Genomic DNA, 21,724 nt, shown 5'->3' with positions numbered 1-21,724 from the left:
AGTAAAGCTCCCACTGCACTGTCCCCATCAAACACTCCCAGGACAGGTACAGCACGGGGTTAGATACAGAGTAAAGCTCCCATTACACTGTCCACATTAAACACTCCCAGGGCAGGTACAGCACGGGGTTAGATACAGAGTAAAGCTCCCTCTACACTGTCCCCACCAAACACTCCCAGGACAGGTACAGCACGGGATTAGATACAGAGTAAAGCTCCCTCTACACTGTCCCCATCAAACACTCCCAGGGCAGGTACAGTACGGGGTTAGATACAGAGTAAAGCTCCCTCTACACTGTCCCTATCAAACACTCCCAGGACAGGTACAGCACAAGGTTAGATACAGAGTAAAGCTCCCTCTACACTGTTCCCATCAAACACTCCCAGGACAGGTACAGCACGGTGTTAGATACAGAGTAAAGCTCCCTCTACACTGTTCCCATCAAACACTCCCAGGACAGGTACAGCACAAGGTTAGATACAGAGTAAAGCTCCCTCTACACTGTTCCCATCAAACACTCCCAGGACAGGTACAGCACGGGGTTAGATACAGAGTAAAGCTCCCTCTACACTGTCCCCATCAAACACTCCCAGGACAGGTACTGCACGGGGTTAGATACAGAGTAGAGCTCCCTCTACACTGTCCCCATCAAACACTCCCAGGACAGGTACAGCACGGGGTTAAATACAGAGTAAAGCTCCCTCTACACTGTCCCCATCAAACACTCCCAGGACAGGTACAGCACGGGGTTAGATACAGAGTAAAGCTCCGTCTACACTGTCCCCATCAAACACTCCCAGGACAGATACAGCACGGGGTTAGATACAGAGTAAAGCTCCCTCTACACTGTCCCCATCAAACACTCCCAGGACAGGTACAGCACGGGGTTAGATACAGAGTAAAGCTCCCTCTACACTGTCCCCATCAAACACTCCCAGGACAGATACAGCACGGGGTTAGATACAGAGTAAAGCTCCCTCTGCACTGTCCCCATCAAACACTCCCAGGACAGGTACAGCACAGGGTTAGATACAGAGTAAAGCTCCCTCTACACTGTCCCCATCAAACACTCCCAGGACAGGGACAGCACGGGGTTAGATACAGAGTAAAGCTCCCTCTACACTGTCCCCATCAAACACTCCCAGGTCAGATACAGCACGGGGTTAGATACAGAGTAAAGCTCCCTCTGCACTGTCCCCATCAAACACTCCCAGGACAGGTACAGCACAGGGTTAGATACAGAGTAAAGCTCCCTCTGCACTGTCCCCATCAAACACTCCCAGGACAGGGACAGCACAGGGTTAGATACAGAGTAAATCTCCCTCTACATTGTCCCCATCAAACACTCCCAGGACAGGTACAGCACGGGTTTAGATACAGAGTAAAGCTCCCTCTACACTGTCCCCATCAAACACACCCAGGACAGGTACAGCATGGGGTTAGATACAGAGTAAAGCTCCGTCTACACTGTCCCCATCAAACACTCCCAGGACAGGTACAGCACGAGGTTAGATACAGACTAAAGCTCCCTCTACACTCTCCTATCTTCAGGTCCCTCATTGTCTTTTCCCCGTAGATTATGAGAAGATGGAGGCTGCCCGCGGTTCCACGCAGCGCGAACAATTGCCGACGGTGGTGGAGACTCCAGCGGAAGGTACGTTGTGGGTGGGGCGGGGGAGGAGGGGGCGGTAGCGTGTGGGGAGGTGCAGCCTTGCCGATCCGCACCTTGCTTGTGTTGTATCTGTCCAGTTCCGATACTTCACGCAGCTGTTTGGTCAGAGTTTACCCAGGTGTCTTTCTTTAGGAGATCCAAGTACGGTGACAGATATAATGCAACCCGCTTTATTCAATGTCGTAAACCCGTAAATTACCCTCTCTATGTACAAGAAACACCCAGGATTCGACTGAACTACCCGCAAAGGTGGGTTTGGTAAGCTGTACATCCGATCCCGGAGACCCTCAGGTTCCTCTTTGCTCCCAGCCGCCAATGGTCCGGTTGATGACTGCGTGAGCCTGCCCCAGGTGACTCATCTCAGGTGGTGTGGGCCTCTCATGACCTGTTCCCATAGAAGGTAACAGTAGATACCCTGGGTGGCGGAACGTCTGGCTCGATCTGTGCTACGGACAGTAGGCCTGTGCATTTCAATGGAGTACGGTGATCTGCTTGGTCAGGGCCAGACATGCTCTGTATTTTCCCAGTCCATCCTCGGGCTTGTTTCCGGCCCAGAGCAGAAGGGAGCTTACCATCTTTTAGCCTCCACAGCCCTGTTGGGGAGTGAATCACCTGGACATCAGACCCTGACACTATTGAGTACTCATGAGCTGAATGCAGCCACCTGTGTCCACTGGCCTTCCATTATCCATGCAGCAATTGATCTCTGAGTGTCCCTGTCCGCTTCAACTCAGTGAAGGAAAAGAGGGAATCGATCAGCCCCAGAGTCTTTGAGCAATACCATAGGAACATGATAAAACTTGAGACTCTGAAATAAAACCTTCTGCTTTTTCAGAGTACATGAGGATGGAACGATGCCGCAATCTGTTCATGATGAAATTCAAACTGAACGCCTCACGGTACAGCAGAGAAGGTGGTGAGTGGTGGTCACGTCTCCTCTCGCGCTCTGGAGTGGGACCCGAGACAGAGAGGCGCAGGCCAGTTTGCAATTTCTTTCCCCGCTCCAATTGAACTCAGACTGGCCTCCATCTGAGCAAAAGTGGCCAGTGTGCAAATTTAATGCACCAATTGATCTCTGACTGACCTCAGACAAGGGACTCTGTAGAGCTGAGTCCACAAAAGATCAACCATGATCTCATTGTGAATGGCGGAGCAGGCTCGAAGGGCCAGATGGCCTACTCCTGGTTCTTACGTCTGCAAGCTCCACGCAGCAGTTGAACTCTCACTGACCCTCGGGCCACGATTCCATGCAGCGAAGAGATGTGAAGAACGGTAGCTCTGCCTCAGCAGCAGAATTCTACCTGGCGGGGTACGTGGCCGTGATGGAGCCACCCGTCGCCTGAGTAACACGAGCAACAGGTATTTTCCAGCCTTGTCACACGGCGATGGGCCGAGAGCATCAGAGAGAGTGAGGGGCACCGATTATTTCCACGCGCCAACTGAATTCCGTGGCCTCCAATCATTTCCTGCTGTTTTGGCGAGCTGCCAACATGGGAGTGACGTAAAAAGGGAGGAACACGAGAGTTAGGCCCACCAACACAAAGAAAGCTTTGTGGCAATTGATCTCTTGCTGACCGTCGGGTGTGTGGCCCCGCACCCAGGTCCAGTCGGTGTGAGCAGCACTGAAGGGCAGTCAGGGAATGAGACAGAGAGAGGGAGAAAAGAGGGATGGCGGTATCTCCAGAGGAATGGGGGGGTGGGGGGTGGGGGGTGGGGGGAGACAGGGCGAGGTTACTGAACCCCCATCACGGGCATTGGGGCAAACCCAGGTGACAATCTCCGTTTCCGCCTCACAGATGCTGCGGGGAGCTTGAAGACTCCTCGGAGAAGCCACAAAGCCTTTGAGACCTTCGGCTACCCCAAGATGGAGAATGTTCCGGAATGAGTGCGGACCAAGATGCCCCCCCCCCTCCCCCCGTGTCCTCCCTCCCCTCCCCCACCTCCAAAACCCACCCCCCCAAAAAAACCCCACCACCGATGACAATAATAATCTTTATTAGTGTCACCAGTAGGCTTACGTTAACGCCGCAACGAAGTTACTGGAAAATCCCCTCGTCGCCACATTTCGGCGCCTGTTCGGGTACACGGAGGGAGAATTCAGAATGGCCAAATTACCGAACAAGCACGTCTTTCGGGACTTGGAGGAAACCCACGCAGACACGGGGAGAACGTGCAGACTCCGCACAGACAGTAGCCCTGCCGGGAATCGAACCTGGGACCCTGGCGCTGTGAAGCAACAGTTCTAACCGCTGTGCTACCGTATACGATGCAAGCTCCTGTCTCGGAGATTCCCTATCCCCGGGACACTCTCCGGCGATTGCAAATGAATCAACTCCGCTCTTGTTACTCAGGAAGGGGCGGAGGAAATGGGAAAGACGGAATTATAGGTCAGCGCGTCTGACATCAGGAGAGTCAATCATGACCTGGGGGTGGGTTTTCATTGACGAAGGCGGGTATTTGGAGAGAGGCCACAGAGCAGACATGATCTCATTAAAGGGGCAGTAGGCTCGAGGGGCCGAATGGCCTCACCACTCGTCCCCAAAGAAACCCTCTCGAACAGGGCGGTCAGGTCCATAGGGAAAGCTGCCGTCTGTGCCTCCGATCGACTGTGTTCAGCATTGTGAATGATTCTCCAGCTAAATAAAAGGATATGAAAGCCACACACCTTCGTCGCCTCGACTGTGTCCAACCAGTAAACACGCACAGGCCTCAGACGGAGGGATTGGACAGGAGGGGGTTCAGATCCGTTGGGATGTGTACAGCGGGAGTGAACGGGAAGGGGTTTGGGACCATTGGGATTGTGTACAATGGGAGTGAACGGGAAGGGATTTGGGACCATTGGGATTGTGTACAATGGGAGTGAACGGGAAGGGGTTTGAGTCCATTGGGGTTGTGTACAGTGGGAGTGAACGGGAAGGGGTTTGAGTCCATTGGGATTGTGTACAATGGGTGTGAACGGGAAGGAGTTTGGGTCCATTGGGATTGTGTACAGTGGGAGTGAACGGGAAGGGCTTTGGGTCCATTGGGATTGTGTGCAGTGGGAGTGAACGGGCAGGGGTTTGGGTCCATTGGGATTGTGTACAGTGGGAGTGAATGGGAAGGGGTTTGGGACCATTGGGATTGTGTACAGTGGGAGTGAATGGGAAGGGGTTTGGGTCCATTGGGATTGTGTACAGTTGGAGTGAACGGGAAGGGGTTTGGGTCCATTGGGATTGTGTCCAATGGGGGTGAATGGGAAGGGATTTGGGTCCATTGGGATTATGTACAGTGGAAGTGAATGGGAAGGGGTTTGGGACCATTGGGATTGTGTACAATGGGAGTGAACGGGAAGGGATTTGGGACCATTGGGATTGTGTACAATGGGAGTGAACGGGAAGGGGTTTGAGTCCATTGGGGTTGTGTACAGTGGGAGTGAACGGGAAGGGGTTTGAGTCCATTGGGATTGTGTACAATGGGTGTGAACGGGAAGGAGTTTGGGTCCATTGGGATTGTGTACAGTGGGAGTGAACGGGAAGGGCTTTGGGTCCATTGGGATTGTGTGCAGTGGGAGTGAACGGGCAGGGGTTTGGGTCCATTGGGATTGTGTACAGTGGGAGTGAATGGGAAGGGGTTTGGGACCATTGGGATTGTGTACAGTGGGAGTGAATGGGAAGGGGTTTGGGTCCATTGGGATTGTGTACAGTTGGAGTGAACGGGAAGGGGTTTGGGTCCATTGGGATTGTGTCCAATGGGGGTGAATGGGAAGGGATTTGGGTCCATTGGGATTATGTACAGTGGAAGTGAATGGGAAGGGGTTTGGGTCCATTGGGATTGTGCACATTGGGAGTGAATGGGAAGGGGTTTGGGTCCATTGGGATTGTGTACAGTAGGAGTGAATGGGAAGGGGTTTGGGACCATTGGGATTGTGTACAGTGGAAGTGAATGGGAAGGGGTTTGGGTCCATTGGGATTGTGCACAGTGGGAGTAAATGGGAAGGGGTTTGGGTCCATTGGGATTGTGTACAGTGGGAGTGAATGGGCAGGGGTTTGGGTCCATTGGGATTGTGTACAGTAGGAGTGAATGGGAAGGGGTTTGGGTCCATTGGGATTGTGTACAGTGGGAGTGAATGGGAAGGGGTTTGGGTCCATTGGGATTGTGTACAATGGGGGTGAATGGGAAGGGGTTTGGGTCCATTGGGATTGTGCACAGTGGGAGTGAACGGGAAGGGGTTTGGGTCCATTGGGATTGTGCACAGTGGGAGTGAACAGCAAGGGGTTTGGGTCCACTGGGATTGTGTACAGTGGGAGTGAACAGGCAGGGGTTTGGGTCCATTGGGATTGTGTACAGTGGGAGTGAACGGGAAGGGGTTTGGGTCCATTGGGATTGTATACAATGGGGGTGAATGGGAAGGGATTTGGGTCCATTGGGATTGTGTACAGTAGGAGTGAATGGGAAGGGGTTTGGGACCATTGGGATTGTGTACAGTGGGAGTGAATGGGAAGGGGTTTGGGTCCATTGGGATTGTGTACAATGGGGGTGAATGGGAAGGGGTTTGGGTCCATTGGGATTGTGCACAGTGGGAGTGAACGGCAAGGGGTTTGGGTCCACTGGGATTGTGTACAGTGGGAGTGAACAGGCAGGGGTTTGGGTCCATTGGGATTGTGTACCGTGGGAGTGAACGGGAAGGGGTTTGGGTCCATTGGGATTGTGTACAATGGGAGTGAATGGGCAGGGGATTGGGTCCATTGGGATTGTGTACAGTGGGAGTGAACGGGAAGGGGTTTGGGTCCATTGGGATTGTGTACAGTGGGAGTGAACGGGAAGGGGTTTGGGTCCATTGGGATTGTGTACAGTGGGAGTGAACGGGAAGGGGTTTGGGTCCATTGGGATTGTGTACAGTGGGAGTGAACGGGAAGGGGTTTGGGTCCATTGGGATTGTGTACAGTGGGAGTGAACGGGAAGGGGATTGGGTCCATTGGGATTGTGCACAGTGGGAGTGAACGGGAAGGGGATTGGGTCCATTGGAATTGTGTACAGTTGGAGTGAACGGGAAGGGGTTTGGGTCCATTGGGATTGTGTACAGTGGGAGTGAACGGGAAGGGGGTTGGGTCCATTGGGATTGTGTACAGTGGGAGTGAACGGGAAGGGGTTTGGGTCCATTGGGGTTGTGTACAGTGGGAGTGAACGGGAAGGGGTTTGGGTCCATTGGGATTGTGTACAGTGGGAGTGAACGGGAAGGGGTTTGGGTCCATTGGGGTTGTGTACAGTGGGAGTGAACGGGAAGGGGTTTGGGTCCATTGGGATTGTGTACAGTGGGAGTGAACGGGAAGGGGTTTGGGTCCATTGGGATTGTGTACAGTGGGAGTGAACGGGAAGGGGTTTGGGATTGTGCAGTGTCAGAGTTAATGAAAACCACGCACAAACCCAGTCTACAAAGTTCACCGCATGACCAGCCCCACCCTGGGTCAATATGTCCCCCCTCTCCCCCAAATCCGGGTAAATTTCTGCACCACAATATTTACATGTCAACAGTCACGGTGCAGTAACCAGCACTGGCATCGGGTGGTACCAATCCAGAACCAAATACATTCAGAAAATCATGGATGTTACTGTCACTCCTGGCCTGGAAATCAGTCATCCAACTTGGGCCCCACAAGATCACCTAAAATCCGGGTCCCCCTCGCTCCCACATCGCGTCTCTGTAAAGACTTGCTCTTCAGCACCTTGATTGCCAACTCCATTCTCCAATGTGAGAACGATTAAATCTCCTACTTAACCTTCCCCACTCTCAGGAGAATTATCCCAACTTCTTGAATCGCTCTGCACAGACTGAAGTCTCCCCTCCCTCAGCGGGGTACATATCCCTCCTCACCGTCTCCGAGGCATTTGACCATCCAATCAAAAGTGAGGAGCCAAGACTGGACACGATGGCCCAGCCATGGTTTCCATAGCACCATCGACTTGGTCTCCCCAACCTCCTCCAGCCCTCCCTCGCTGTAACTTCCTCCATCCCTGACAACTCTCCCTATTTCTGTAACCTCCTGCATCCCTCCCTATCTCTCTAATCTCCTCCAGCCCCGACAACCCTCCCTATCTCTGTAACCGCCTCCAGCCTCTACAACCCTCCCTATCTCTGTAACCTTCTCCAGCCCCTACACCCCTCCCTATCTCTGTAACCTCCTCCAGCCCCTACAACCCTCCCTATCTCTGTAACCTCCTCCAGCCCCTACACCCCTCCCTATCTCTGTAACCTCCTCCAGCCCCGACAACCATCCCTATCTCTGTAACCTCCTCCAGCCCAGACAACCCTCCCTATCTCTGTAACCTCCTGCAGCCCCTACAACCCTCCCTATCTCTCTAACCTCCTCCAGCCCCGACTATCTCTGTAACCTCCTCCAGCCCCGACAACCCTCCCTATCTCTGTAACCTCCTCCAGCCCCTACCCTCCCTATCTCTGTAACCTCCTCCAGCCCCTACACCCCTCCCTATCTCTGTAACCTCCTCCAGCCCAGACAACCCTCCCTATCTCTGTAACCTCCTCCAGCCCCTACAACCCTCCCTATCTCTCTAACCTCCTCCAGCCCCGACTATCTCTGTAACCTCCTCCAGCCCCGACAACCCTCCCTATCTCTGTAACCTCCTCCAGCCCCTACCCTCCCTATCTCTGTAACCTCCTCCAGCCCCTACACCCCTCCCTATCTCTGTAACCTCCTCCAGCCCCGACAACCATCCCTATCTCTGTAACCTCCTCAAGCCCCGACAACCCTCCCTATCTCTGTAACCTCCTCCAGCCCCTACAACCCTCCCTATCTCTCTAACCTCCTCCAGCCCCGACAACCCACCCTATCTCTGTAACCTCCTCCAGCCCCGACACCCCTCCCTATCTCTGTAACCTCCTCCAGCCCCTACAACCCTCCCTATCTCTCTAACCTCCTCCAGCCCCGACAACCCTCCCTATCTCTGTAACCTCCTCCAGCCCCTACACCCCTCCCTATCTCTGTAACCTCCTCCAGCCCCACAACCCTCCCTATCTCTAACCTCCTCCAGCCCCCTACAACCCTCCCTATCTCTGTAACCTCCTCCAGCCCCTACACCCCTCCCTATCTCTGTAACCTCCTCCAGCCCCTACAACCTTCCCTATCTCTCTAACCTCCTCCAGCCCCGACAACCCTCCCTATCTCTGTAACCTCCTCCAGCCCCTACACCCCTCCCTATCTCTGTAACCTCCCCCAGCCCCTACAACACTCCCTATCTCTCTAACCTCCTCCAGCCCCGACAACCCTCCCTATCTCTGTAACCTCCTCCAGCCCCTACAACACTCCCTATCTCTCTAACCTCCTCCAGCCCCTACACCCCTCCCTATCTCTGTAACCTCCCCCAGCCCCTACACCCCTCCCTATCTCTGTAACCTCCCCCAGCCCCTACAACACTCCCTATCTCTCTAACCTCCTCCAGCCCCTACACCCCTCCCTATCTCTGTAACCTCCTCCAGCCCCTACACTCTCCCTATCTCTGTAACCTCCTCCAGCCCCTACAACCCTCCCTATCTCTGTAACCTCCTCAAGCCGTACAACACACCCTATCTCTGTAACCTCCTCCAGCCCCTACACCCTCCCTATCTCTGTAACCTCCTCCAGCCCCTACACCCTCCCTATCTCTGTAACCTCCTCCAGTCCCTACAACCCGCCCTATCTCTGTAACCTCCCCCAGCCCCTACACCCTCCCTATCTCTGTCACCTCCTCCAGCCCCCTACAACCCTCCCTATCTCTGTAACCTCCTCCAGCCCCAACAACCCTCCCTATCTCTGTAACCTCCTCCAGCCCCTACACCCACCCTATCTCTGTAACCTCCTCCAGCCCCTACACCCCTCCCTATCTCTGTAACCTCCCCCAGCCCCTACACCCTCCCTATCTCTGTAACCTCCTCCAGCCCCTACACCCCTCCCTATCTCTGTAACCTCCTCCAGCCCCTACACCCTCCCGATCTCTGTAACCTCCTCCAGCCCCTACACCCTCCCTATCTCTGTAACCTCCTCCAGCCCCTACACTCTCCCTATCTCTGTAACCTCCTCCAGCCCCTACAACACTCCCTATCTCTCTAACCTCCTCCAGCCCCTACACCCCTCCCTATCTCTGTAACCTCCTCCAGCCCCTACACCCCTCCCTATCTCTGTAACCTCCTCCAGCCCCTACACCCCTCCCTATCTCTGTAACCTCCTCCAGCCCCGACAACCCTCCCTATCTCTGTAACCTCCTCCAGCCCCTACACCCCTCCCTATCTCTGTCACCTCCTCCAGACCCTACACCCCTCCCTATCTCTGTAACCTCCCCCAGCCCCTACACCCTCCCTATCTCTGTAACCTCCCCCAGCCCCTACACCCTCCCTATCTCTGTAACCTCCCCCAGCCCCTACACCCCTCCCTATCTCTGTAACCTCCCCCAGCCCCTACACCCTCCCTATCTCTGTAACCTCCTCCAGCCCCTACACCCACCCTATCTCTGTAACCTCCTCCAGCCCCTACACCCCTCCCTATCTCTGTAACCTCCCCCAGCCCCTACACCCTCCCTATCTCTGTAACCTCCTCCAGCCCCTACACCCCTCCCTATCTCTGTAACCTCCTCCAGCCCCTACACCCTCCCGATCTCTGTAACCTCCTCCAGCCCCTACACCCTCCCTATCTCTGTAACCTCCTCCAGCCCCTACACTCTCCCTATCTCTGTAACCTCCTCCAGCCCCTACAACCCTCCCTATCTCTGTAACCTCCTCCAGCCCCTACACCCCTCCCTATCTCTGTAACCTCCCCCAGCCCCTACAACCCGCCCTATCTCTGTAACCTCCCCCAGCCCCTACACCCTCCCTATCTCTGTCACCTCCTCCAGCCCCCTACAACCCTCCCTATCTCTGTAACCTCCTCCAGCCCCAACAACCCTCCCTATCTCTGTAACCTCCTCCAGCCCCTACACCCACCCTATCTCTGTAACCTCCTCCAGCCCCTACACCCCTCCCTATCTCTGTAACCTCCCCCAGCCCCTACACCCTCCCTATCTCTGTAACCTCCTCCAGCCCCTACACCCCTCCCTATCTCTGTAACCTCCTCCAGCCCCTACACCCTCCCGATCTCTGTAACCTCCTCCAGCCCCTACACCCTCCCTATCTCTGTAACCTCCTCCAGCCCCTACACTCTCCCTATCTCTGTAACCTCCTCCAGCCCCTACAACACTCCCTATCTCTCTAACCTCCTCCAGCCCCTACACCCCTCCCTATCTCTGTAACCTCCTCCAGCCCCTACACCCCTCCCTATCTCTGTAACCTCCTCCAGCCCCGACAACCCTCCCTATCTCTGTAACCTCCTCCAGCCCCTACACCCCTCCCTATCTCTGTAACCTCCTCCAGCCCCTACACCCCTCCCTATCTCTGTATCCTCCTCCAGCCCCTACAACCCTCCCTATCTCTGTATCCTCCTCCAGCCCCTACAACCCTCCCTATCTCTGTAACCTCCTCAAGCCGTACAACACACCCTATCTCTGTAACCTCCTCCAGCCCCTACACCCTCCCTATCTCTGTAACCTCCTCCAGCCCCTACACCCTCCCTATCTCTGTAACCTCCTCCAGTCCCTACAACCCTCCCTATCTCTGTATCCTCCTCCAGCCCCTACAACCCTCCCTATCTCTGTAACCTCCTCAAGCCGTACAACACACCCTATCTCTGTAACCTCCTCCAGCCCCTACACCCTCCCTATCTCTGTAACCTCCTCCAGCCCCTACACCCTCCCTATCTCTGTAACCTCCTCCAGTCCCTACAACCCTCCCTATCTCTGTAACCTCCTCCAGCCCCTACAACCCTCCCTATCTCTGTAACCTCCCCCAGCCCCTACAACCTCCCTATCTCTGTAACCTCCCCCAGCCCCTACACCCCTCCCTATCTCTGTAACCTCCCCCAGCCCCTACACCCCTCCCGATCTCTGTAACCTCCCCCAGCCCCTACAACCTCCCTATCTCTGTAACCTCCTCCAGCCCCTACACCCCTCCCAATCTCTGTAACCTCCTCCAGCCCCGACAACCCTCCCTATCTCTGTAACCCCCTCCAGCCCCTACACCCCTCCCAATCTCTGTAACCTCCTCCAGCCCCTACAACCCTCCCTATCTCTGTAACCTCCTCCAGCCCCGACAACCCTCCCTATCTCTGTAACCTCCTCCAGCCCCTACACCCCTCCCTATCTCTGTAAACTCCTCCAGCCCCTACAACCCTCCCTATCTCTGTAACCTCCCCCAGCCCCTACACCCCTCCCTATCTCTGTAACCTCCTCCAGCCCCTACACCCCTCCCTATCTCTGTAAACTCCTCCAGCCCCTACAACCCTCCCTATCTCTGTAACCTCCTCCAGCCCCTACACCCTCCCTATCTCTGTAACCTCCTCCAGCCCGTACACCCTCCCTATCTCTGTAACCTCCTCCAGTCCCTACAACCCTCCCTATCTCTGTAACCTCCTCCAGCCCCTACAACCCTCCCTATCTCTGTAACCTCCCCCAGCCCCTACAACCTCCCTATCTCTGTAACCTCCCCCAGCCCCTACACCCCTCCCTATCTCTGTAACCTCCCCCAGCCCCTACACCCCTCCCGATCTCTGTAACCTCCCCCAGCCCCTACAACCTCCCTATCTCTGTAACCTCCTCCAGCCCCTACAACCCTCCCTATCTCTGTAACCTCCTCCAGCCCCTACAACCCTCCCTATCTCTGTAACCTCCCCCAGCCCCTACAACCTCCCTATCTCTGTAACCTCCCCCAGCCCCTACACCCCTCCCTATCTCTGTAACCTCCCCCAGCCCCTACACCCCTCCCGATCTCTGTAACCTCCCCCAGCCCCTACAACCTCCCTATCTCTGTAACCTCCTCCAGCCCCTACACCCCTCCCAATCTCTGTAACCTCCCCCAGCCCCTACAACCTCCCTATCTCTGTAACCTCCCCCAGCCCCTACACCCCTCCCTATCTCTGTAACCTCCCCCAGCCCCTACACCCCTCCCGATCTCTGTAACCTCCCCCAGCCCCTACAACCTCCCTATCTCTGTAACCTCCTCCAGCCCCCACACCCCTCCCTATCTCTGTAACCTCCTCCAGCCCCTACACCACTCCCTATCTCTGTAACCTCCCCCAGCCCCCACACCCCTCCCTATCTCTGTAACCTCCCCCAGCCCCCACACCCCTCCCTATCTCTGTAACCTCCCCCACCCTGGCCAAACCTCTGCGATGTCTGCATGCCGCTGTTGCCCTCTTGCCCTGAACGTTGGACGTGCGTTGACAGGAAGCAGCTGCGCGGCCCCAACTCCCAAGGGAGTCTTCGAGCTGTCGCTATTCTCAAAGAGTCTTCACTGATCGGCACAAACATCCTGGGGAAGGACGGGTCACGTGGGAATTGCCAAGGATAGCTCAGCACGGTGGCTTCCGCCGAGTGTCCTTCTTGGTTGGCAACAGAAACATCTTCGGACACCCCTTGGGCTCACGGCCAAATGGAGCAAGACTTTATACTCTTGTACTCCTGACCCCCCTCCGCGGTAAAGGTCGTTTTCCTCCCTCATCACTTGTTCCATCCGAGGACCAGATTGTTGCGTTTCCTGAATGGGTCACCTGCCTTTTAACATCAACACGTCCCTCCATCACACTCCAGCTGCTTTGCTGCTGTCCACTTATTTAACCTGCCCGTATCTCCCACCGAGCTTTGTATCCTCCTCGCAGCTTACACTCCCACCCAGCTTTGTATCCTCCTCGCAGCTTACACTCCCACCCAGCTTTGTATCTTCCTCACAGCTTACACTCCCGCCCAGCTTTGTATCCTCACAGCTTACACTCCCGCCCAGCTTTGTATCCCCCTCACAGCTTACACTCCCACCCAGCTTTGTATCCTCACAGCTTACATTCCCACCCAGCTTTGTATCCTCCTCACAGCTTACAATCCCACCCAGCTTTGTATCCCCCTCACAGCTTACACTCCCCACCCAGCTTTGTATCCTCACAGCTTACACTCCCCACCCAGCTTTGTATCCTCCTCACAGCTTACACTCCCACCCAGCTTTGTATCCTCCTCGCAGCTTACACTCCCCACCCAGCTTTGTATCCTCACAGCTTACACTCCCCACCCAGCTTTGTATCCTCCTCACAGCTTACACTCCCACCCAGCTTTGTATCCTCCTCGCAGCTTACACTCCCCACCCAGCTTTGTATCCTCACAGCTTACACTCCCACCCAGCTTTGTATCCTCACAGCTTACACTCCCACCCAGCTTTGTATCCTCCTCACAGCTTACACTCCCACCCAGCTTTGTATCCTCCTCACAGCTTACACTCACACCCAGCTTTGTATCCTCCTCACAGCTTACACTCCCACGATTAACTGTTTTGATCCCAATAGCGTCACCAATACTGTTGCTAATATTAATGATGGTGAACCACAAGCCTTCCCTTATATCGATCAAATGACCACACAACCAGTTAGTTAGTTCAAAAGATGGTTTATTTACATACACAAGTTATCTCAACATGCAAACACAATATCTACTATGAGTTAAACTACACCTATCAGCTACAATAACCTATACTTAACTTCAGGGCGACCGGCACTGTGCAAATGGACAAGGCCTTTATCTGGATTTCACTTGGCTGGTTCGAAGAAAGTGGCTCTGTCTCTGCTGGGCTCTTCCGTCAGGTAGCGATCATTGGTCTTGAACTTAGCTGGCTGTTCCTGCTGCAATTGGGTGGCACAGGCCGGGTCCAAAAGGGACAGAACACGTGGCTGTGTCCTCTTTCATCCCCCCGGGATTTTGCGCTCTTTGGGGCGGTCCTTAACCTTGGACCCAATAGTTCGACAGGGCTTTGATCACTCTCTTCGTTTTCAGCCAATAAAGGGGCGGGTGCCTTGGTAGTTGGGCGGGTCCTTAGCGGTCATTGGCCTCGGCAGTTGTGCTTTCTGAGTAAGGGGAGTGGCGCCGATCAGTCTGTGGCTGGACCGGTTGCTTGATTGGAGTTCTATTGTCCTGGGAAAATGGGCCATTGAAATGCAAACGGGCGGGGGTTTCGATCAGGTCTGGTTACCTGTGTTTCAGATACACAGGCTCTGTATCTGTCTGAGTCCTGGTGTGCCACAATTCCCATGGTCCTTTGCAGGTGGCCATCTTAGATGGCAACACAACCCAGCTTTGTATCCTCCTCATGGCTTACACTCCCACCCAGCTTTGTATCCTCTTCAAAGCTCATATTCCCACCCAGCTTTGAATCCTCCTCACAGCTTACACTCCCACCCAGCTTTGTATCCTCCTCACAGCTCATATTCCCACCCAGTTTTGTGTACTCCTTGCAAGTTACATGCCCGCCTAGCTTGGCATAATACAGTCCTCTGTCTCTTCATCCAAGTCATCGGTTTCGATTGAAAATCGAGAGGAGCTGAATGGGCGTCCTCCTGTTCCTGTGTAACAGGCTGGAGAGGGGCTGAATGGGTCTCCTCCTGTTCCTGGTTAACAGGCTGGAGAGGGGCTGAATGGGCCTCCTCCTGTTCCTGTGTAACAGGCTGGAGAGGGGCTGAATGGGGCGTCCTCCTGTTCCTGGGTAACAGGCTGGAGAGGGGCTGAATGGTCCTCCTCCTGTTCCTGTGTAACAGGCTGGAGAGGGGCTGAATGGGGCCTCCTTCTGTTCCTGTGTAACAGGCTGGAGAGGGGCTGAATGGGCCTCCTGTTCCTGGGTAACAGGCTGGAGAGGGGCTGAATGGGGCCTCCTCCTGTTCCTGTGTAACAGGCTGGAGAGGGGCTGAATGGGCCTCCTCCTGTTCCTGTGTAACAGGCTGGAGAGGGGCTGAATGGGCCTCCTCCTGTTCCTGGGTAACAGGCTGGAGAGGGGCTGAATGGGCCTCCTCCTGTTCCTGTGTAACAGGCTGGAGAGGGGCTGAATGGGGCCTCCTCCTGTTCCTGTGTAACAGGCTGGAGAGGGACTGAATGGGCCTCCTCCTGTTCCTGTGTAACAGGCTGGAGAGGGGCTGAATGGGCCTCCTCCTGTTCCTGTGTAACAGGCTGGAGAGGGGCTGAATGGGCCTCCTCCTGTTATAGAACATAGAACAATACAGCGCAGTACAGGCCCTTCGGCCCACGATGTTGCACCGAAACAAAAGCCATCTAACCTACACTATGCCATTATCATCCATATGTTTATCCAATAAACTTTTAAATGCCCTCAATGTTGGCGAGTTCACTACTGTAGCAGGTAGGGCATTCCACGGCCTCACTACTCTTTGCGTAAAGAACCTACCTCTGACCTCTGTCCTATATCTATTACCCCTCAGTTTAAAGTTATGTCCCCTCGTGCCAGCCATATCCATCCGCGGGAGAAGGCTCTCACTGTCCACCCTATCCAACCCCCTGATCATTTTGTATGCCTCTATTAAGTCTCCTCTTAACCTTCTTCTCTCCAACGAAAACAACCTCAAGTCCATCAGCCTTTCCTCATAAGATTTTCCCTCCATACCAGGCAACATCCTGGTAAATCTCCTCTGCACCCGCTCCAAAGCCTCCACGTCCTTCCTATAATGCGGTGACCAGAACTGTACGCAATACTCCAAATGCGGCCGGACCAGAGTTCTGTACAGCTGCAACATGACCTCCCGACTCCGGAACTCAATCCCTCTACCAATAAAGGCCAACACTCCATAGGCCTTCTTCACAACCCTATCAACCTGGGTGGCAACTTTCAGGGATCTATGTACATGGACACCTAGATCCCTCTGCTCATCCACACTTTCAAGAACTTTACCATTATCCAAATATTCCGCATTCCTGTTATTCCTTCCAAAGTGAATCACCTCACACTTCTCTACATTAAACTCCATTTGCCACCTCTCAGCCCAGCTCTGCAGCTTATCTATATCCCTCTGTAACCTGCTACATCCTTCCACACTATCGACAACACCACCGACTTTAGTATCGTCTGCAAATTTACTCACCCACCCTTCTGCGCCTTCCTCTAGGTCATTGATAAAAATGACAAACAGCAACGGCCCCAGAACAGATCCTTGTGGTACTCCACTTGTGACTGTACTCCATTCTGAACATTTCCCATCAACCACCACCCTCTGTCTTCTTTCAGCTAGCCAATTTCTGATCCACATCTCTAAATCACCCTCAATCCCCAGCCTCCGTATTTTTTGCAATAGCCTACCGTGGGGAACCTTATCAAACGCTTTGCTGAAATCCATATACACCACATCAACTGCTCTACCCTCGTCTACCTGTTCAGTCACCTTCTCAAAGAACTCGATAAGGTTTGTGAGGCATGACCTACCCTTCACAAAGCCATGCTGACTATCCCTGATCATATTATTCCTATCTAGATGATTATAAATCTTGTCTCTTATAATCCCCTCCAAGACTTTACCCACTACAGACGTGAGGCTCACCGGTCTATAGTTGCCGGGGTTGTCTCTGCTCCCCTTTTTGAACAAAGGGACCACATTTGCTGTCCTCCAGTCCTCTGGCACTATTCCTGTAGCCAATGATGACATAAAAATCAAAGCCAAAGGTCCAGCAATCTCTTCCCTGGCCTCCCATAGAATCCTAGGATAAATCCCATCAGGTCCCGGGGACTTATCTATTTTCAGCCTGTCCAGAATTGCCAACACCTCTTCCCTACGTACCTCAATGCCATCTATTCTATTAGCCTGGGGCTCAGCATTCTCCTCCACAACATTATCTTTTTCCTGAGTGAATACTGACGAAAAATATTCATTTAGTATCTCGCCTATCTCTTCAGACTCCACACACAATTTCCCATCCCTGTCCTTGACTGGTCCTACTCTTTCCCTAGTCATTCGCTTATTCCTGACATACCTATAGAAAGCTTTTGGTTTTTCCTTGATCCTACCTGCCAAATACTTCTCATGTCCCCTCCTTGCTCGTCTTAGCTCTCTCTTTAGATCCTTCCTCGCTACCTTGTAACTATCCATCGCCCCAACCGAAACTTCACACTTCATCTTCACATAGGCCTCCTTCTTCCTCTTAACAAGAGATTCCACTTCCCTGGTAAACCACGGTTCCCTCGCTCGACGCCTTCCTCCCTGACTGACCGGTACATACTTATCAAGAACACGCAGTAGCTGATCCTTGAACAAGCCCCACTTATCCAGTGTGCCCAACACTTGCAGCCTACTTCTCCACCTTATTCCCCCCAAGTCACGTCTAATGGCATCATAATTGCCCTTCCCCCAGCTATAACTCTTGCCCTGCGGTGTATACTTATCCCTTTCCATCATTAACGTAAACGTCACCGAATTGTGGTCACTGTCCCCAAAGTGCTCTCTTACCTCCAAATCCAACACCTGGCCTGGTTCATTACCCAAAACCAAATCCAACGTGGCCTCGCCTCTTGTTGGCCTGTCAACATATTGTTTCAGGAAACCCTCCTGCACACACTGTACAAAAAACGACCCATCTATTGTACTCGAACTATATATTTTCCAGTCAATATTTGGAAAGTTAAAGTCTCCCATAATAACTACCCTGTTACTTTCGATAATATCCAGAATCATCTTCGCCATCCTTTCCTCTACATCCCTAGAACTATTAGGAGGCCTATAAAAAACTCCCAACAGGGTGACCTCTCCTTTCCTGTTTCTAACTTCAGCCCATACTACCTCGGAAGAAGAGTCCCCATCTAGCATCCTCTCCGCCACCGTAATACTGCTCTTGACTAGCAGCGCCACACCTCCCCCTCTTTTGCCTCCTTCTCTGAGCTTACTAAAACACCTAAACCCCGGAACCTGCAACATCCATTCCTGTCCCTGCTCTATCCATGTCTCCGAAATGGCCACAACATCGAAGTCCCAGGTACCAACCCACGCTGCCAGTTCCCCTACCTTGTTTCGTATACTCCTGGCATTGAAGTAGACACACTTCAAACCACCTACCTGAACGCTGGCCCCCTCCTGCGACGTCAAATCTGTGCTCCTGACCTCTATACTCTCATTCTCCCTTACCCTAAAACTACAATCCAGGTTCCCATGCCCCTGCTGCATTAGTTTAAACCCCCCCAAAGAGCACTAACAAATCTCCCCCCCAGGATATTTGTGCCCCTCAGGTTCAGATGTAGACCATCCTGTCTGTAGAGGTCCCACCTTCCCCAGAAAGAGCCCCAGTTATCCAGAAATCTGAATCCCTCCCGCCTGCACCATCCCTGTAGCCACGTGTTTAAATGCTCTCTCTCCCTATTCCTCATCTCACTATCACGTGGCACGGGCAACAACCCAGAGATAACAACTCTGTTTGTTCTAGTTCTGAGCTTCCATCCTAGCTCCCTGAAAGCCTGCCTGACATCCTTGTCCCCTTTCCTACCTATGTCGTTGGTGCCAATGTGGACCACGACTTGGGGCTGCTCCCCCTCCCCCCTAAGGACCCGGAAAACACGATCCGAGACATCACGTACCCTTGCACCTGGGAGGCAACATACCAAACGTGAGTCTCTCACGCTCCCACAAAACCTCCTATCTGTGCCCCTGACTATCGAGTCCCCAATTACTAATGCTCTGCTCCTCTCCCCCCTTCCCTTCTGAGCAACAGGGACAGACTCCGTGCCAGAGGCCCGTACCCCATGGCTTACCCCTGGTAAGTCTCCCCCCCCCACAAGTATCCAAAGCGGTATACTTGTTTCTCAGGGGAACGACCGCAGGGGATCCCTGCACTGACTGTTTTTTCCCAGTCCCTCTTACAGTTACCCACCTATCTCCAATCTTTGGTGTAACTAATTCCCTGAAGCTGCTATCTATGACCCCTTCTGCCTCCCGAATGATCCGAAGTTCTTCCAACTCCAGCTCCAGTTCCCTAACTCGGTCTTGGAGGAGCTGGAGATGGCAGCACTTCCTGCAGGTAAAATCAGCAGGGACCTGTGTAACAGGCTGGAGAGGGGCTGAATGGGCCTCCTCCTGTTCCTGTGTAACAGGCTGGAGAGGGGCTGAATGGGGCCTCCTCCTGTTTCTGTGTAACAGGCTGGAGAGGGGCTGAATGGGCCTCCTCCTGTTCCTGTGTAATAGGCTGGAGAGGGGCTGAATGGGCCTCCTCCTGTTCCTGTGTAACAGGCTGGAGAGGGGCTGAATGGGTCTCCTCCTGTTCCTGTGTAACAGGCTGGAGAGGGGCTGAATGGGGCCTCCTCCTGTTCCTGTGTAACAGGCTGGAGAGGGGCTGAATGGGCCTCCTCCTGTTCCTGGGTAACAGGCTGGAGAGGGGCTGAATGGGCCTCCTCCTGTTCCTGTTTAACAGGCTGGAGAGGGGCTGAATGGGCCTCCTCCTGTTCCTGTGTAACCGGCTGGAGAGGGGCTGAATGGGGCCTCCTCCTGTTCCTGTGTAACAGGCTGGAGAGGGGCTGAATGGGCCTCCTGTTCCTGTTTAACAGGCTGGAGAGGGGCTGAATGGGCCTCCTCCTGTTCCTGTGTAGCAGGCTGGAGAGGGGCTGAATGGGCCTCCTCCTGTTCCTGTGTAACAGGCTGGAGAGGGGCTGAATGGGCCTCCTGTTCCTGTTTAACAGGCTGGAGAGGGGCTGAATGGGCCTCCTCCTGTTCCTGTGTAGCAGGCTGGAGAGGGGCTGAATGGGGCCTCCTCCTGTTCCTGGGTAACAGGCTGGAGGGGGGCTGAATGGGTCTCCTTCTGTTCCTGTGTAACAGGCTGGAGAGGGGCTGAATGGGGCCTCCTCCTGTTCCTGTGTAACAGGCTGGAGAGGGGCTGAATGGGCCTCCTACTGTTCCTGTGTAACAGGCTGGAGAGGGGCTGAATGGGCCTCCTCCTGTTCCTGTGTAACAGGCTGGAGAGGGGCTGAATGGGCCTCCTCCTGTTCCTGTGTAACAGGCTGGAGAGGGGCTGAATGGGCCTCCTCCTGTTCCTGTGCAACAGGCTGGAGAGGGGCTGAATGGGCCTCCTCCTGTTCCTGGGTAACAGGCTGGAGAGGGGCTGAATGGGCCTCCTCCTGTTCCTGTGTAACAGGCTGGAGAGGGGCTGAATGGGCCTCCTCCTGTTCCTGTGTAACAGGCTGGAGAGGGGCTGAATGGGGCCTCCTCCTGTTCCTGGGTAACAGGCTGGAGAGGGGCTGAATGGGCCTCCTCCTGTTTCTGTGTAACAGGCTGGAGAGGGGCTGAATTGGCCTCCTCCTGTTCCTGTGTAACAGGCTGGAGAGGGGCTGAATGGGGCCTCCTCCTGTTCCTGTGTAACAGGCTGGAGAGGGGCTGAATGGGCCTCCTCCTGTTCCTGTATAACAGGCTGGAGAGGGGCTGAATGGGCCTCCTTTTCCTGGGGGATGGAGAAATCCAACCAGTGGAAAACAGAGAACACAGTGCAGAAGGAGGACATTTGGCCCATCGAGTCCCACTTAAGCTCGATCCCTGTAACCCAATAAACCCTCCCAACCTTTTTTGGTCACTAAGGACAATTTATCACGGCCAATCCACCTAACCTGCACATCTTTGGACTGTGGGAGGAAACCGGAGCACCCGGAGGAAACCCACGCACACACGGGGAGGATGTGCAGACTCCGCACAGACAGTGACCCCAAGCCGGAATCGAACCTGGGACCCTGGAGCTGTGAAGCAACAGTGCTAACCACTGTGCTATCGTGCCGCCCGATTGGAGGGCAGGGATTTTTTTTTCACCAACCAGGAAGAAAGCGACAGCGAGTCTCGTTCTTTAAGTTAGTTTAAAATTTTATTTTTTTTGAATTTTTTTGGGTTTTTTTTTCAGTATTTAATATAAAGTTAGAGTGCGGAATCTCAACTCGTAAAGTTCTCACGTTACGGCGGGGGGGGGGGGGGGGGGAGGAGAGGCTGAAAGAGGGGAGAGGGTAAGGAGAGGGGGTTGCAGGAGGCGGGACGGAGCGGGAGGGATAGAGCGTGGGGGAGCGAGAGAACGAGAGAAGGGTTTGGGAAGAGGGAGAGCGTGAGGGAGTGAGAGAGAGAAAGAGACGGGGAGGGGGGAGAGAGAGAGGTTTGCGAGGAGCGTGAGGGAGAGCGAGAGTCGGGGGGGGGGGTTGAGAAAGGGGGAGGTGTTGTGAGAGGGGGACTGGGT

General features: G+C 54.1%; 1 protein-coding gene across 1 annotated transcript in view; it reads left to right on the top strand.

Moving 5' to 3' along the window:
* Positions 1 to 4,332, top strand: part of LOC140395997 (uncharacterized) — a 90,963-nt gene extending 86,631 nt beyond the window's left edge. The window contains exons 12-14 of the mRNA XM_072484034.1: positions 1,577 to 1,654; positions 2,508 to 2,588; positions 3,469 to 4,332. Of these exons, the coding sequence (XP_072340135.1) occupies positions 1,577 to 1,654; positions 2,508 to 2,588; positions 3,469 to 3,557 (248 nt within the window). The 3' untranslated portion in view covers positions 3,558 to 4,332. The remainder of the gene's footprint in view (positions 1 to 1,576; positions 1,655 to 2,507; positions 2,589 to 3,468) is intronic.
* Positions 4,333 to 21,724: the final 17,392 nt, after the last annotated feature.

This window comes from Scyliorhinus torazame, chromosome 19 (assembly GCF_047496885.1).
Source record: "Scyliorhinus torazame isolate Kashiwa2021f chromosome 19, sScyTor2.1, whole genome shotgun sequence".
In the NCBI taxonomy this organism is placed as follows: Eukaryota; Metazoa; Chordata; class Chondrichthyes; order Carcharhiniformes; family Scyliorhinidae; genus Scyliorhinus; species Scyliorhinus torazame.
This window is presented reverse-complemented; position numbering and strand designations above follow the sequence as displayed.